The 18,268-nt window shown below is 41.5% G+C and overlaps 1 protein-coding gene across 1 annotated transcript in view; it reads right to left on the bottom strand.

Annotated features, from left to right (window-relative positions):
• Window positions 1-18,268, bottom strand: part of NIPAL2 (NIPA like domain containing 2) — a 70,755-nt gene that overhangs the window by 11,097 nt on the left and 41,390 nt on the right. Inside the window, exons 6-10 of the mRNA XM_075270332.1 lie at window positions 16,354-16,450; window positions 14,595-14,730; window positions 11,407-11,495; window positions 8,540-8,603; window positions 1,565-1,659 (exon numbers count right to left, since the gene is read on the bottom strand). Of these exons, the coding sequence (XP_075126433.1) occupies window positions 1,565-1,659; window positions 8,540-8,603; window positions 11,407-11,495; window positions 14,595-14,730; window positions 16,354-16,450 (481 nt within the window). The remainder of the gene's footprint in view (window positions 1-1,564; window positions 1,660-8,539; window positions 8,604-11,406; window positions 11,496-14,594; window positions 14,731-16,353; window positions 16,451-18,268) is intronic.

The following is an 18,268-nucleotide window of genomic DNA, read 5'->3' as shown; positions in this document are numbered from 1 at the left end:
CTTATGGGGTCAAAGTACTCTCTATACCCCTCAATGAATACCCTAAGAGGTCTAGTTTATAAAATGGGGTCATTTATGGGGGGTTTTCAATTGCTTTGGTAACTCAAATCTTGTTTGAATGTGCAATGGGCCTAAAATATCTGCAAGCAAAATTTGTGTTTTGAAATTCAATTGGCCCTCCCTACGTCTTAGGCCCTACTATATGTGTGTACATAGGACTAAGGCCACAAAATGAACATATTTTAACACGGGAGAAGTGGGGTGATATATTTTGGGGTGTGTTTCTTTTTTTTGATGTGTTGTGTGCAAAAAAACTGGCTTTAAAATGACATATATTTGAAGAAAATGAAAATTTCATTTTTTTCATCATTTGTAATAATTCTTGCAAAACAATATTTATTTGATCAAAATACTCACTATACCCTTCAAAGAATACCTGAAGGGGTCTAGTTTTCCAAATTGGGTCATTTAATGGGCGGTTCTGTCATTATTCCACCAATTCCTGTCTGCAAACTGAGCTTGGTACAGGAAAAAATCACAAACTCAAAATTTCCAAAATTTGCTTATAAACTTGATAAACTTGTAAATTGTCTAAGTTACTCAAATATGCTAAAATTATTTCAAATATGCTTGAAACACAAAAGGAACATTTGGAAGTATATAACTACTAACTTTTTTGCCCTGTATTATTGTGTATATGTGAGATATCGCAGCTAAAAATGGAAAACATTGAAAAATTTTCAAAATTTTCAGCATTTGCGAGTTTTTAAATAAATTTACGCAAGTTATATCAGTCTAATTTTACCTTCTCAGTAAAGTACAACATGTCACGAAAAAAACAATATCAGAATCGCTTGGATGCGCTATACTGTTACAGAATTATTCACTGATAAAGTGACACAGGGCAAATTTCCAAAATTTGGCTTGGTCATTAAGGTCCAAAATAGGCTGGTCACTAAGGGGTTAATTGACGTAAAGAGCTGGATGTGTTGGAGGTGGTCAAGATTCTCTTCTTTAATGGAGTTTTCCCACTAAAACAAGTTATCCCCTATCTATAGGACCACTCAGATCCCCATTAATCAGGAGAAAGGAAGACATCCCCCATTCTGAATGGAGCAGTGGTCAGACAGCACTCCCAATGAAATGAATGGGGTGGTGTGCCTGCTGCTCGACCACCGCTCCATTCAGATCGGTCCCCTATTCTCCTGATGAATCAGGGAATAACTTTATTTTCGAGGTGAAAATCCCTTTAAGAATCTGAGCCACCAGCATGTTTCAGGTTAACAACTTTGCTTTTCTATTGAATAGAGACACTGACCAAGGAACAGAATTAAAGGGGTCATTTAAGATCAGAAATTAATGGCTTATCCTTAAGACATTTTGTCGATACAGAATGACTCTTCACGGCGGTCATCTATGCGAAGACGCTCATTAGTAGGAAGGACAGTAATTACCCACCAGAAATTCCCACAATGCAATACTGCCTATAATAAAACTCGTTGTACTGGAACACATAAACTACAGCATTATCCCGGTCAATATAATCTATAATTACAGCGCTTACCAGGAATTTCTCCGAAGTTGATATAAGGTTCTTGGAAAGTACGTTTGTCTTGGTTTCTAGCAATTAAAAACACCCCAAGGAAAGACAAGAGGCACCTGCAAGAAGACAATGAATTATACATAATGTGCTATAGGCTGCTGACTCAATTATAGCAAAATACGCCGAATCTCTCAAGTCTGATATAAATTATTACACAACATTATTTTATAGGCTGAGAAGTTGGAAAACATTAAATATTTGGACGGTTTATAAGAAATGGAAAGCCAACCAAAGCAAATGGCTTCATAAATAGTGAGCGCGCGGAGTGTGATAGATCTGGAGGACACACATTATTCCGTAGAGTCATACGTTATCTTCATACTTTGCTAATCCTTCAACTTGTTTAAGAAAAGTTTTATAGCTCCGGTTATAAATATCTCCAGAATTTTTCACTGAAGAACACAGACTGAAATCTGACATGACAGTGAAGACAGACATGCATAGATTACAAAAATATACAAAAATATATCACATACTGTTCCGAAAGAGCAGATACGGTTATGGCTGAACCAGCAGCATGGGAGGCTTTTGCTGCCATATGTCCTTGTTTCATTACTTATCGCAATGGGGGTGTTTGAAGGTGTCTGTGTCTCAGGAGAGCCACCAACAGGGCATTACAAGTGGTACAGTCAGGGGCCAGCACTGTACATTACTACATAAGGAGGGTTTCCCATGAACATAACCAAATTTAGCTTTATAGACAATTAAAAGTGAAACATTTTTGCAAATATAAGTCATTAAAAATTTTGCAGAGTTTTACAATTTTTCTCAAAGCATCTTAGCTGTGAGAGTCTGTCGTCTTACTCAGGTGCCATGAATATAAGGACTTTCTATGGTCTGGGACTTGTTAGAAACCCAGCCATGATTTCCTTATATTGGGTTAGATATCAGGCAGGGAAACTACATGTATGAGAAGATACCTGGTCACAAGAAGGACATCATGGCTGGGTTTCTGACAAGTCCCAGGCTACAGGCCACAGTAAAATGGCCGAATAGACATGTGCAGTTGGCTCTGCCCAAAGCCTGATGGAGGAGCCAACTGAGCATACGCAGGATTTCCATCCTAAATGCAGGCTTGATCCGGTAATGACGACACGGAGGACGCCCCCTTTGTTGTTGGAAATGATCCCCACACTGCTGTGACATCACCCATCCTACTTGAGCAACAAGAACAGTGCTCCCAGGGCTCCCAAATACACAATCAAGGTAGGTAGTTTATCAGTGTAATGTAGTGGTAGCAGCAATATACTTGGAGGAGCTGGGAGACTTGTAAAATATTTTGCAATTGCAGTATTCTACCTTACTGATTTCAGCTTTACCACAGTATACAAATTATGACCAAAGCCCCCTCTTATTTGCCACGTGGGGTTCTAGTATTCTCATGACCGGGTGGGATCTACTCTGGCATGGCACACAGAAAACAAGAAATGTTTCATGTCCCAGCAGAAGAGAAAGTGACAATAAGTCATGACTATGTATATATAATAATGCGATCTTCGCTCACTGTCTATTTTCTCTATTTTTGTCTCTTGGATCTTTGGCACATTGAAAAAAATAAAACTCTAAAGTAAATACAAAAAAAGAAGGATGTGTCGTAGCCAGCACTGTCCATTCCCAGAAGACATGGCTGTCAGGCAGATTTGTTCTCCTTTAGAAATGTCACAACGCATTTAGGAGAATCTGGCAAAGACATGTCAGGATGTAGCTCCAATGTGTGATTGACTGGCTCGGAAGGGGCAGCTGCAGACCCGGCCGTATAGAGCAAAAGGGTTCTAGGCAGCAAAATATTCAGTTGTGATCTGTAAAGGATCTACTAATCCGAAAAGATCATTTGCTGAAATTAAGTTGTATGTTCTATTATAATGTACAACTATCTATCTATCTATCTATCTATCTATCTATCTATCTATCTATCTATCTATCTATCTTACAATTTCTATCTATCATATGAAATCTATCCATCTTATAATATAAAATCTATTAATCTTCTATCTATCTATCTATCTATCTATCTATCTATCTATCTATCTAGCTATCTTACAATATCTATCTATCTATCTAATATAGGGATAGCTTGCAGATCAGCGTAAGTCCAACAGTTGAGATTCCTACCGATTAGGAGAACAAGGGACGCCCATTCTTAATGAAGCCGTGGTCATGTCAGGGCACTACTCCATTCACTTCATTGCAAAATGTCCACTAAAGGCAAATATATGGCCAGTCATAACTATATGCCCAGTTGTGCCTTCTGTGAACAATAAATGGCTGCAATCTGAGAAGGCGTCATCTTCATGTATGGGGTATATCTAATTTTGCAATATATGCTTATAGAGTTACTAAAGGTGATGCTGTGAAACATAATTTTAGTAAAATCTCTAAGACTGGATATCGGTCCATCTATTGGATTCTAACACCTGGCACTGCCACTAATCTGACGTTTCGAGCAGTCTGTATTGACCTGAACGCAGATGGCTCCATACACTGTATAGTGGCTGCTCTGAACATTCATAGGGAGCGGCAGTACACTGTCACTGTCTAGTTCTACATCTTCCATTTACTCTTACAATAGCTGGTTGGTGGGTTTGTTGGGTGTCAGATGACCACTGATCTGATATTGTTGACCTATCTTAAGGGGTTGGTCAAGACTTTTGGATATTGATGACCTTTCCTGTAGACAGGTCATCGTATCTGATCAGTGGGGGTTGGACTCCTTGACCCCACAAATCAGCTGATCAGACTGCCAGAAACTGAATACAGCGTATATGGCCTGCTCCTATTCAAGTGAATGGGATCAGATCTGAAGTTGTTGTTTTTTAATGTAGATTGTGAGCCCCATATAGGGATCACAATGTACTTTTTTTCCCTATCAGTATGTCTGTGTAGAATTGAAGGAAATCCACGCAGACACGGGGAGAACATACAATCTCCAGATGGCGTTCCTGGTGGGATTCGAACCCAGGACTCCAGCGCTGCAAGGCTGCAGTCATCATGTTGCCCCAGATCTGGTTTTCTGACACCACCACTACAGTGTGCGGCTCTGCAGCTGTCATGTCCAGGAACTCCAATTCTGCTCTCACTTGAATAGGAGCAGAGCAGCTTCAGGCCATAGTCTCTACAGCTTGATCAGCTGGTTGGTGCGGGGTCTGGCTATGACACCACCACTGATCAGATATTGATGACCCATCTTGTGGATAGGTCATCAGTATCCAAAACACATGACTTACTGGACAAGCCCTTTAAGGATTTATTACTAAGTGTCTTCTGTCGAATCTCTTTATTATGGCATGTTTCATAAAGCCTTGTCACCCTGTTCTATTAATACTGTAATATTACCGAGGCCGATGATCAATTGGGCCGAAACGACGATTTACTCATTATGTTACAATGATGGATCCAGAACAACTACTTCATTCACTTGGAAAAATATAATTTCATTTGAGAACCACTTGCCATAAAGCGTAGATTAACACATTACTGAGCTGTTTTACTTCCCTTCACTTTTTATGTCTTTCATAATATCAGCCATTAATATGCAAGCGGCTCGTCTTCCTACACACCAAGCTGCGTTCTGCGGCAATTATCTCGGTTAATTATGATATTCATTGTCTGCCGGAGCACTTCACTGTGTGAGAGGCCTAAATGGAGGAAAATGAACCTCGTTTTCTGTGTAAGTGACTCTAAAATAAGGCAGAACCATCAGCGACAAGCGCGGAGTAATTAATGGATCGGCCATTTATAAAGTGCTTTTTTATTGCTTGGAATTAGATCGACTTGTAAAGAATCATAAACTTGTTTTTATTGCTCACTTAATGAAAACAAGGCAAAACCTCCAAGTATTCTGCTCCGTGGAGCCGGCCAGAGATCTGTATTTCATAGAAAGATGACGTCAAATACGGCATTGAAACCCTGAAGAAGAAAAATTAACATTCATTTGTATATGGCGGGCTGTACAGCAGTGCATGGAGGATACACAACACCACCAGGCACTATATGTACAAGGATATTGTACACTACCTGCAATACTCCTAAAGGGCACCACCATACACCTCCACCAGGCACTATATGTACAATCCACCTCAAAAACATCTCCAGAATACGCCCTTTCCTTACCAGAGATACACTAAAGACACTTATTGTCTCTCTGATTCATTCTCGCGTTGACTACTGTAACTCCTTACTAATCGGTCTTCCCCTCACTAAACTCTCCCCTCTACAATCTATTCTGAATGCAGCGGCCAGGCTCATCTATCTGGCTAGACGCTACAGCGATGCCTCTGGTCTGTGCCAGTCGCTACATTGGCTGCCTATTCATTATAGAATAAAATATAAAGTTATCACTCTCATCCACAAGGCTCTCCATAATGCCGCACCTCCCTACATTTCCTCCCTCATCTCTGTCTACCGCCCAACCCGTGTTCTCCGCTCACTCAATGACCTAACACTTACATCCTCTATTATCAGAACCTCCCACGCTCGTATACAAGACTTCTCCCGAGCTGCACCACTTCTCTGGAATGCTCTACCCTGGACAATCAGATTAACTCCCAATTTCTACAGTTTCAAACGCAAACTAAAGACGCATTTTTTCAGACAGGCCTATCACAATTCCTAATGCAAACCCTTCTTGATGCCTTTTCAGCCTAACATATTTGTCCATGCTCTATCCACATGTTAAAGGACACTACTAGTGACGGCCCATAAAGCTTTGTTTGTGTAATGGCTGCAACCTCTATTACAAAATTGTCTGAACACTGTATAAGCAATGCCGCCCCTCCTACCTCTTGTGTCATCCTCTCTACCTCATAGATTGTAAGCTCTTGTGAGCAGGGCCCTCAGTCCCATTGTGTGAAATGACGTTCTTTGTTTTGTATCTGTCTGTATCTGAACCCTACAAATTGTACAGCGCTGCGGAATATGTTGGCGCTATATAAATAAAATTTATTATTATTATTATTATTATTCTCCACTACATGCAATGCTCCTAAAGGGCACCACCATACACCTCCACCAGGCACTATATGTACAAGGATATTGTACACTACCTGCAATGCTCCTAAAGGGCACCACCATACACCTCCACCAGGCACTATATGTACAAGGATATTGTACACTACCTGCAATGCTCCTAAAGGGCACCACCATACACCTCCACCAGGCACCATGTGTACAAGGATATCCTCCACTATCTGCAATGCTCCTAAAGGGCACCACCATACAACACCACCAGGCACTATATGTACAAGGATATTGTACACTACCTGCAATGCTCCTAAAGGACACCACCATACACCTCCACCAGGCACTATATGTACAAGGATATTCTCCATTATCTGCAATGCTCCTAAAGAACACCACCAAACGCCGTCGTCATGCACTATATGTACAAGGATATTGTCCACTACCTGCAATGCTGATAATGGACACCACCATTTGCTGCCACCAGTACCATATGTACTCATTTGGCCGGGGCCTCTTAATAATTCAGATGTATGCTTGTGCCCCAGAATGAAAATCAACACCCTTGAGAAGCTAGCCTATACTTCATACAACACGCTAGTTTTCTGCATGATTTACAGTAAACGTTGTCTGTCTACAATGTGACTGCCTCAGTCAACCTTGGGCTACACCCTGCTCTGCACACTTTTGTACAAAGTGGCGAGTGGGGTGCAGAAGGTATAATGTGGGGTGTCCTTGGTACAAGAAAGGGCAGTGCATGAAAAACAAATCACCATCTGGTTTCTATATACCGTAGATTAGTAAATTCTCCACAGTATGTCTGTTATTAAGCAACCTGTATGCTGGAACTTATGATATTATCTATTACTATTATCTACTATTAATTTTACACTATGCTGTTACTGATGCATTGAGAGCAGGGCCCACTACCTAGCTGCCCCTATTTACTTACTGATCCCCACTCCTCTCCACAGCTGCCTCCAATTCCCCATATCACGTCACTGGCACTGAACAGCTGGACACAGGGATGTGATATGGAGTGCACAGGGCCCCCTAGAGGGCTGAAGAAGAAGCAGAGGCCCCCTGGAAGGCAGTAGAGGGAATCAAAAAGTGCAATTATTATACTCTGGGGTCTCTTCAGATCTCATAATCATTGGATACTCAAGAGAGGTGAACAAACATAAAAACCAGTGTTACACACCTCTCTTGGGTCGCCGCGCAGATCAATGGCCTCACAGATGTCATGTGGATCAGGTTGGCGTCACAATGCATAACAACCCCAGTGTAACCCATTGAATAGTCCCAAAGACCCACCGGAGCCCAGGAGAGGTGAGTTACACTGGTTTTTTTATATTTGCTCACCTCCTCTAAGCCAAAAATGCTTAGGGTGACAGCACCGATTACACGATGAATATAAATGGAGTTTTCAGACCTGGTGATAGCTCCTCTTTAAGTACACATTTTGTTTGATACAGGAGAGAGTCAATTCAGAGACAATCAAGACTCTGTTCAATTAAAGGGATATTTATTAAGGCTATGTTGGCAGCGGATTCTGCACTAAACATCAGTATGAAAAGTAGAGGACTGTGCCCATCAATTGGGTTTCTGTAACACATTTACACTAAAGAGGCCATACACTTCAGATAGCTATCAGTCCCCATCTCTGTAATTTCGCAATAGATATGCTCGCTTAAACCTATTCCAGAGACCCAAGACGTTGCAAGGTAACAGTGCCAACCACTGAGCCACCATATTGCCTAAAGACATGCATATCAATCTATATAGCATTTGGAAGGTTACCCAATGACAGACAATAAAACCTATTAAAATTCCCAGTATTGTGAATACCGCATCAGGTTTACAGGAGGTCACATGAGTTAAACCGAACAAGAATGATAAGATTTGCCAAGTTTTGCTTTGCATTCTAGTCAATCTATTCTGTTTAGAAGACCAACAAACAAATACGATTAAATTACGTACCCAAAAAGGAACATGAATATATTCAATAAGGCTGCGTCCCGAAACTCCTGGTAAAAAATGATTCCTGTGAAGAAAAAAAAAAGAAACATCATTCAATACATCAATCTATATGGACTTTATGTTAGACCACAACGTGCAGCCCTATGCATTGAACATTATGGAAACCTCATGTACACGCTTGGCCGATCGAATGTCATCATTAGGTTGACTGGATCGACTGACATAGAAGTCATTTTGGGAATTTTTTCTCTTTATGAATTATCTTCAGGATACATCATCAATAACAGATCAGTGGCGGTTCAACACCCAGGAACCTCGCTGATCAGCTGTGTGAAGGGGCCAGGGTACCCATGCTCTGGTGATTCATAGAAGCCATGTTATGTAATTACAGTATCATCCTATGGAAGTGAAGGGGACGAGGCTGCTATTAAATTGAATGGCTGGTACAAAAGAAACCTCATGTGATGTAAATACAAGCACCATGAGCCCAAAAAGGTAATGAGTGGGAGCCAGGGTGTTGGACACCCATAGATCTCGTATTGGTAACCTATCTTGAGAAATCGGAACTTGACAAACCGCAAACTAGAAAAGAACTGGACAATCCCTTTAAGGAATAATACTGTGTTACTGTAGTTATGCTTTGACATGTTCTGTTTTATTCGCCAAGGTGCATGATAGCTACTTTGCAGGTGTTGTGTCCTTAACAATACGCTCTTTGTTATATTATATGTGTGCATACACTGGTCATGGGATACACTAAAATGCCGCACTTTCCAGGCTCTGTACAACCGTGACACACTGCAACAGGGACTGACTATGGAGTTGTAGCAGCAAACGGGCTGGTGTGTGAGGGCTGAATTGGGTCTGGCTAGAAAGCAAGGTTAGACTACTGAACCGGAGACCCTGTTGGGTTGTGAACCATTATTCTGTTCACCTTTCCCACGTCAGATTACAGCCTTTTTTGGACTGCCATATCTGTAGCGTCCCAGACCACTTCTTGGAGAGTGCTTGCACCTTACGGCTTAAGAAAGCTCTGAAGATTTCAGACCAGAGAATCTTCCAACCCCCACTTAGTTATTGAGCTCTTGGACCTGGTCCCACTACAACCATTACACTGTATGCCCTGGAGACTGTGACCATTACACTGTGTTCTTGAGAGAGGCTGAACCCATTACAGTGTGTGCCAAAGTGAGAACTATAACTATTAGGCTCTGTGTCTTTAGTCTCCCACCAGAACGCAGTGTGTCATCCCAGTCCCACAGATAGATAGGTTATGGTCACCTGAACCGTCATCACCATCGGTTTTTCTCTTTCTGAATCGGTGCCTCCGTTGTGAAGATATATTGTCAATATACCAATAAGCTTGGCGCAATCATGGCATTGACATTTACCTTTTTGGAACAACTACAACATCCTTGTTGATCCAAAGGGCTCATCTGAATAATGACCACAAAACAGCGATATTTCAACATGGAGGCACCAAGTCACATGGGCACACACAGTTTGTTTCCGGTGACTATAATCTATCTGTAGGGCTGGGTTGATATGTTGGGTTATGGTGACAGAATCTCTTTAAGAGTCTCTGCCAAGCCTTGTACCATATGCCAAAATACTTCTTGTTGGAAGTAAAGTTTATTTTTAAAATCACTGCCCTATGTTTTGCCCTTCATCATACTATCCTTAAGTGGGGCCCCATAGTAGGATTATGGACTTCACACAGAACTAACCCTTATCCAAGCTCTGAGATATACAAAGTGGCAATAAGGCACCTATAGACGTCTATGGAGAACTAACCCTTATACAAGCTCTGAGATATACAAAGTGGCAATAAGGCACCTATAGAAGCATATGGAGAAATAACCCTTATACAAGCTCTGAGATATACAAAGTGGCAATAAGGCACCTATAGAAGCATATGGAGAACTAACCCTTATACAAGCTTTGAGATATACAAAGTGGCAATAAGGCACCTATAGAAGCATATGGAGAAATAACCCTTATACAAGCTCTGAGATATACAAAGTGGCAATAAGACACCTATAGAAGCATATGGAGAAATAACCCTTATACAAGCTCTGAGATATACAAAGTGGCAATAAGACACCTATAGAAGCATATGGAGAAATAACCCTTATACAAGCTCTGAGAAATACAAAGTGGCAATAAGGCACCTATAGAAGCATATGGAGAAATAACCCTTATACAAGCTCTGATATATACAAAGTGGAAATAAGGCACCTATAGAAGTCTATGGAGCCCTATTGTTGGTCATTCTCTGACTTTACAGGATGCTATATCCCTGAGATATCCCCCGTAGAATCACTACACCATAACATGGGGCTGTACAGAGGCACCACAAGCCCTACAGACCTCGTGCACAAGGTTCAGCGGGTATGACTCAAACGCGGCTGGCGTTTTAATTCATTGTGGTAATATGTAAGATTAATGCTTCCAATTTCAATATTGACGTGGCAAATTTAATTTCAATTTGTCTGTCAAGCTAATTTTCTTTAATTCATAGAAGAAACCTTTAAGCCTTCTTTTTTATAAAGCTAAAATAAACCACATTACATGCGTTATAACTTTGGCAATTGAAAGCCCCGGGCCAAAAGCTTACACGGAGAAAAACAAAATGCAATAGCAAAGTATTGATTTGGACGGAGAACAAACATGGAAATGAGACTTTTATTAAAGCTGGCACTACCTCTGACTAATAATCCAATAAAACACGGCCGAGATAGAAGTTGTCAGGATTTAGCCTAAACCATTACAAAGGGCTATAAATTAGCCGCCGCTGACGGATCCCGTGAAGTCATATTTTAAGGATATCTACTTTTTATTGGACATTTTTATATACTGTGACGTACCTGCAAGTATGGCGCTGGTGGTGAAAAACACATAGTTAATTGGCACCACTTCAGTTGCATTGTAAAGCTGCATTGCCTGATTTAAAAACCTAAAAAAAAAGCAAAAAATTACAAAAAGAAAAACAAGTGAGAATAATGCAGTAGACGGTTTAATAAAGATTTACCAGCCCCATAAATATTTATAGGGAACGGTGTTCAGCAGGACCTAGAATGACTTCATAATGTGCTCAGGAAGCCAAATTAAATAAATAAGTAGCCCCCTGAGATGAGAGGGAAAAAAAAAAGCCGACACAATGTAAAATTAATCCCTGAAAAATGCACTTGCCGAGTACGAGACGAATGATCGTAATTAAATTTCATTTTCTGCACTTATTCGCAGTTCTATTTCCTTTATGGTCGAAGAAAACAGACAATAACCCAAGTAGAAGAAATAAGCAATATGCCGCGCTCTTATCTCCGGGAGCAGAAGTCTAAGACCCTGATATTTTATTAAAGGAAAACGATTTCAAGGCTTCATATATAAATAAAAAGATCCTCTTTACCGAAAATTTAAGAAGAAAACTTTTTAGTGCTTTATTTTTATTAGAAAATGGAGTTCAAGGGGTTTATTTATGGTCTGTCCTTACGAGGGGTCATGTGTATCTGATTGGTGGGGGCGGCCAGGTGCTGCTAGCATGGATTTTACAGGGACACTTCTGATATTTGTAGTATATACAGGCAGAATAAGTTGGCTCCATGCCCTGTATAGTGGCCGGGTGTTGTCATTGCAGCTACCTTGGAAGTTAATGTGAGCCGAGATGCAGTATTGGTGACCTGACACAATACAGGGCGAATGCAAGGAATGACTGCAAAGAAAAAAAAAGTTATACTTATCCATTCTCTAGGTATCTGTGTACATGGCTGCAGTGGGGAGACGTCTGTTAATACAGATCACTGCTGGGGTCAATCATTGGCCTCAGCAGTAGCCAATAAGAGGCCACTGAGGCCAGTGCCTGACTGCAGCAGTGATGTGTGTGTATATATATATATATATATATATATATATATATATATATATGGACATCTTCCTATTTCAGCCTTGGATACAAATTCACCTGGTAAGGACTGGAGCGCAACACTGCAAGTGCTGGTAAGGATGGCAGGCAAGTGGTGGTCAGGAAGACAGGTAAGTAGTGGTTAGGAAGACAGGCAATTGGTGGTCAGGAGGGCAGGCAAGTGGTGGTCAGGAGGACAAGCAAGTGGTGGTCAGGAGGACAGGCAATTGGTGGTCAGGAGGACAGGCGATTGATGGTCAGGAGGACAAGCAAGTGGTGGTCAGGAGGACAGGCAATCAGTGGTCAGGAGGACAGGCAAGTGATGGTCAGGAGGACAGGTAAGTAGTGGTTAGGAAGACATGCAAGTGGTGGTCAGGAGGACAAGTAAGCAGTGGTCAGGAGGACAGGCAAGTGATGGTCAGGAGGACAGGTAAGTAGTGGTTAGGAAGACAGGCAATTGGTGGTCAGGAGGACAGGCAATCAGTGGTCAGGAGGACAGGCAAGTGATGGTCAGGAGAACAGGTAAGTAGTGATTAGGAGGACAGGTAAGTAGTGGTTAGGAGGACAGGCAAGTGGTGGTCAGGAGGACAGGCAAGTGGTGGTCAGGAGGACAGGCAAGTAGTGGTCAGGAGAACATACAAGTAGTGGTCAGGAGGACAGGCAAGCGGTGGTCAGGAGGACAGGCAAGTGGTGGTCAGGAGGACATGCAAGTAGTGGTCAGGAGAACATACAAGTAGTGGTCAGGAGAACATACAAGTAGTGGTCAGGAGGACATGCAAGTAGTGGTCAGGAGGACATGCAAGTGGTGGTCAGGAGGACATGCAAGTGGTGGTCAGGAGGACAGGTAAGTTTAACTTGAATGTTTATTTTCAATAACTCCCTGCATCTGCCTTAAGTTTTTAATAAACTGGACAACCCCTTTAGGGGATTCTATCGTTAAAAAACTGGTTTTAAACTAAAAGCACGTAGGAATATCCTTTAGAAAGTCTATTCATCTCTTACTTTTATTTCGGTCATTTTTTTTTTTTATACTAGTTGTGTTCAGAAAGCAGAGAGTGTTCCCCCTGTACTCACAGCACAGAGTTGTCATCCATTATCATCCAGCGCCGCCTCTCTCTTCTGCTCGTGACGCATCCCCTCCTCTTCTTCCACGAGACCACCGCAAAATGGCCAATGGAACAGCTGACCGCATGTTTTGTCACCATTATGTAGTGGTTCGTGTAACAAGAGGAGCAGACGAGTCAGGAGCAGAAGAGAGAGGCGGCGCTGAAACCTATGACGAGCCTGTGCTTTCTGAAGACCAATTTGCATAACGAAGAAAAAAGACAAAACTCTAAAAACGGCGGCGGCGGCGAACCCCTTTAAGAGAAGGTCTTGGGCAGGGCAACAATAAAATAACGAAAATAATTTGAATTTATATAGCGCCAACATCCTCTGCGGCACTTTGCATATTACAACAATCCATGATGTTGACCCCATTGCCTTTCCCACAGTGTTCCTATATATAGCTCCATCTAAGGAACCGCGGAATATAATTTTAGTGACTTGGCAGAAGAGGAAAACTCTATTGACATTGGTAACCATTTCCTCTTTATCTTAGCATAGCCAACATACTTCTGCATTATTCACCGGCTCGTAATATACGTAGTGGCCAATTCTTTTTATTCCTTCCCCACAACTATTCTATTTGGGTCGAGCTCCCATCTTACGTATGAAGCAGTGATATAAAATGTTCATTGCAGACAGATGTCGAAGCCTTTGAAGAGGAGTTTAATTAGTTCGTTTTATTGCGAGGAGTTTATTTTACTTGCCGTCCTGTATATATATGGGCTTATTTTTACTTCTAAGGCAATTGAACAACAAACAATAGAATCTGACATTTCTACGTATAATTAGGGATGAAACCGCGCCGACGACCGCTAATGAAGATTAATTATACTGATTCGTAGGGGAGATTTTAACTATTGCAACAATTCTATCTCTGTGCAATGCTAAGATAGCGAAGACAGATCCGAATGATCGTTATCTATGTTGTGCCAGTATGGAGATAGCAGTCATTAAGATTCTGGTATAGAAAGACTTGTCTGGTCAGACAGACAAATGAGCGCTGTCGGGCGGAAGGCTACGTCGCTTGCTAAAAGTGGCATGACTTACTTGACCTGAAAGACACATGATGCGACCATTGCAACTGCCATGACGTAGAAGATGGCGTAAGTAAGCTGCATATCCCCCTTCAAGGTCATTGCTATCATCCCGGCTACAGCTTTTACTGAAATCACTGCTACCGAAGCTGAAAGGCATAGGAGAGAGATACAAGATGTGTAATGAAATCCTACATTATTGATATTGAATACTTTATAGATGCACATATGGACAGGGCGCAAATATACACATACATACACATCCATACAGGACGCACATATACACATACATACAAGGTGCACATATACACATAAATGGAGGGCACATATATAAATGGGGGAATAATTTAAGAAGAATGGAAAACCAATATTGTAATATTTCATTTTCTGATTTTAGATTTTTTTTTTAGTTTCTGTACATCATTATAGGGGGGCTGCCATCTTACCCGAGCTTCTCCTCTGCTCTTTTGGCAGCATATATACTTTACAGCAAAGTCATGGCCATGGGCAGCAATAGTCTGGCGCTAGTGAAGGTCTATAAGAGGGTTGTGCTCTGTGCAAGAAGGGCTCGTTCACATGGGGCTAGTGACCGCGAATTTTGGTCCTGATTCTGGGTGGGAAGCCGCATCAGACTAGGACCAAAATGTGCTTGCAGCGACTATCGCGGCTTCCCGCTCCATAGTAGACCCAAACGAATGGGCCTAGTCCGGAGGGTGCTGTCGTGAGGCGGACGCTTGAAGAAAGGACAGCTCGCTTCTTTTTTGCGCGAGTGGGAACACACTGCTAGCCCAAAAAAGAATGCTAGCGGTGTACACAGACCTCTATTGTGAGGGGGCGGATTTTGAGGTCAGAATCCGCCCCTTCTTGCCCCGTGTGAACGAGCCCTTAGATGGTAGCTGCAATGAAAATCTCTACAGAATTGGAAGTATGTTGGCCTATTGTTAGGCTTAGTAGCCAGAGTGAAAATTGCAGGGTAAAGTACATTTTAAATATAAAGAGTGACATAGAAAATTAAAAATAAAATCCATAAAATATGTTTCAAGTAAAAACAAGGTTAAAAAATAGGCCATTTTTGGCTGCAAACTTCCAGCCTGAAGATGTAGCAGAGCTATATTTGTCATTGAACTGTGTCCTTTGCTATATGCTAGTGGATAGCATATTAGTGTCTGAGCCCTGGGAGTTGGAATTCTTTCTCTAGCCCCCACTATTCCATCAGTGCAGTTGGTGTAAGCATCCATTATGCTAAATTACACTCTTTACCGTCAGGTGGGAGGTTCCAGACTGTTTGCTCTAGGTCAGGACCGCTCACCTGAGTGTATAGAGCCTAACTAGCACAATGGATGCTGAAACTAGCTGAACTGATTGCTTAGGAATACCGGGGACTAGAGAAAAAAAAAATTCCAACTGCACCTGAATCGTGTTTCCTCTTGGAATGAACCTGGTGTCAAATATAACCTGACCAAATTTTTAGATTCGGTTCACTTGCGTTTGGGAAATTCATTCCCCTCTGCGCAGCACTTGTCGTGCGGAAACCACATGGACCCCATTATAATCTGAGGGGTCTGCATAAAATGAATATACAGAAATCTGAAAGGCTTGGTATAAAATATTGAACACAAAGCAACCTAGAAATACAACCGTCTCGGAAAGTCTTTCATGTGACTCACAAAAACCACCATTAGAACAGATGTTCTCCACTAAGTAAATTGTAATGAAAAAAGAAGAAAGTGATGCACGGGTCCTGATATCATCAGAAAACAATGAAAACTTACCCAGCAGAGCTACCAGAAGTAGCAAAACCACAATATGATTCACCCCCTTCCTCTTATAGACGTACAGCAGGACACAGAACGTGATTACCTCCAAGATCTAGAAGAGATGAGACATCATTATTAATCGGCATGATCCACCACCCACCATTCTGGTCTTAGTTCGATGACTATCTGCTATTTCATTTAAGTGTTTCCGATTTCCTTTGAGGTTTCTTCGAGACATACTTATATCTCAATAAAGACCTGGTTGCCAGCAGATCCGACGAGAAACTTAAGAGTTTAATGAGGTTATGTGGTAAGGAAAAGAACTTCTGGAGGTGTATATAGTGCAATAGTAGGGTTAATTTACGAATACAGACACCGGTCCCTCATTGCCACAATTCCAAGCCCTACCATTGGTCACTTATTTCAACCTGTTCTCTTTGTCACATGACTGATCCTGCTCTACTCTTCCTACCTCTACTTGGAGTACAGCGGAGTTGATCACATCAGCTCCCCAGCAGTGCTACGTAAATCTTGGAATTGACATGACCTGGAATTGAGCAGTGCTACATAAATCTTGGAATCAGTATGACCTGGGACTAACAGTAATATTAGTAAGTTGGCCTTTCTAGTACAGCATATTCGCTGCCAAAAGTTCTTCCTCTCCGCATAAATCCTATAAAGGAGAGTCTACCACCAACAAAATGGTTTCTAACCCTATCCTTTCACTTGGACACAAAATACGTATGTCCACTAATTCCCGCAACAAGAGCATATGAGTGGTTTGGAAGAGATATTAGCTTTAGACGTCCTTTAATTTCTACTCTTCTAATGGAGTTCAATGAGAACTGTATACAGTAAGCTCCAATACTCCCCCTAGTGGTGGCTGCAGACAGGCAGAAAGTGTTCCTAATTGAATCAAGTGGAGGTCGAGCATGAACATCAACCCTAGTCAGTGCTTCTCTATGGGAAAATTCACTTTTAGGGTTGAGCCGATCTTGAGATTTCAAAATCCGATTTCTGATCATTTTCCAGTCGATCTCGATCGTGAAATTTGCTTGATCGCCGATCGGAATCTGATCTTTTCTGATCCCGATCACTGAACCCTAAGTTTGAGTTTATAGGACCGACGAAAACAAGTGATAGGGAACCTTAGTGATTAGAAACATATCTCCTATCCTGTCCGCCCCCAAATCAGCATCAAATTCCAATGTGTGAACACCCCCTAACTGTATGGTGTCAATATAAAAATTTTTTCCACCCCTGCACAAGTGGCCATGGTAATGGTACATTATGTAACAAATAGCAATTTACAAGACATAATCATAAACGCAGGGCCAATTTTCCATATTTTTGCAAATAGTACATGGAACATTTCCCCATAATGATCCGTGTACACTGGCATGGCATAGTCCTACCATATAAAAGTAGGAGTACAAAACCAATATCCTAATTTATTTCTGCTACATCAGAGTGTTTAGTCTATTCCAGAGCAGCACGAACACTCTAACACCTCACTAATGATGTCCCTCGATAGCTGGTCATCCCTTCCTATAGCAAAGACTGTCTCTCATTGATTCCAATAAATCCCAATCATTAAACAACTGTTCTGTCCAATGAGCTCATACAACCAGGATTCGGGCAATTCTATTTTTCCTGGGGTAAATTGCTTAAATAAGATATTGTTATTAATATCTTCTGAATCAAATTTTCCTGACACGGCAAACAAGAGCATATTGGAATCCGCAAAAGGCAGTATTGTATTTCTATATCCAATAAGGCTACTAGAAGTCATGGACGAAGCACTGACATGAACCAAAAAGGAAAGGGCTAATGCACAGAGGATTTTACTCTGGCTGACCGAGTACGTCAATGCCTACATGGCCATGAAATACTGCATTTCGCTTCCAATGGCCAGTTGGCCGCCATCTTC

This window comes from Leptodactylus fuscus, chromosome 4 (assembly GCF_031893055.1).
Source record: "Leptodactylus fuscus isolate aLepFus1 chromosome 4, aLepFus1.hap2, whole genome shotgun sequence".
Taxonomy (NCBI): domain Eukaryota; kingdom Metazoa; phylum Chordata; class Amphibia; order Anura; family Leptodactylidae; genus Leptodactylus; species Leptodactylus fuscus.
The sequence above is the reverse complement of the archived record's forward strand: the minus strand, read 5'-3'. Positions and strand labels throughout refer to the sequence as shown.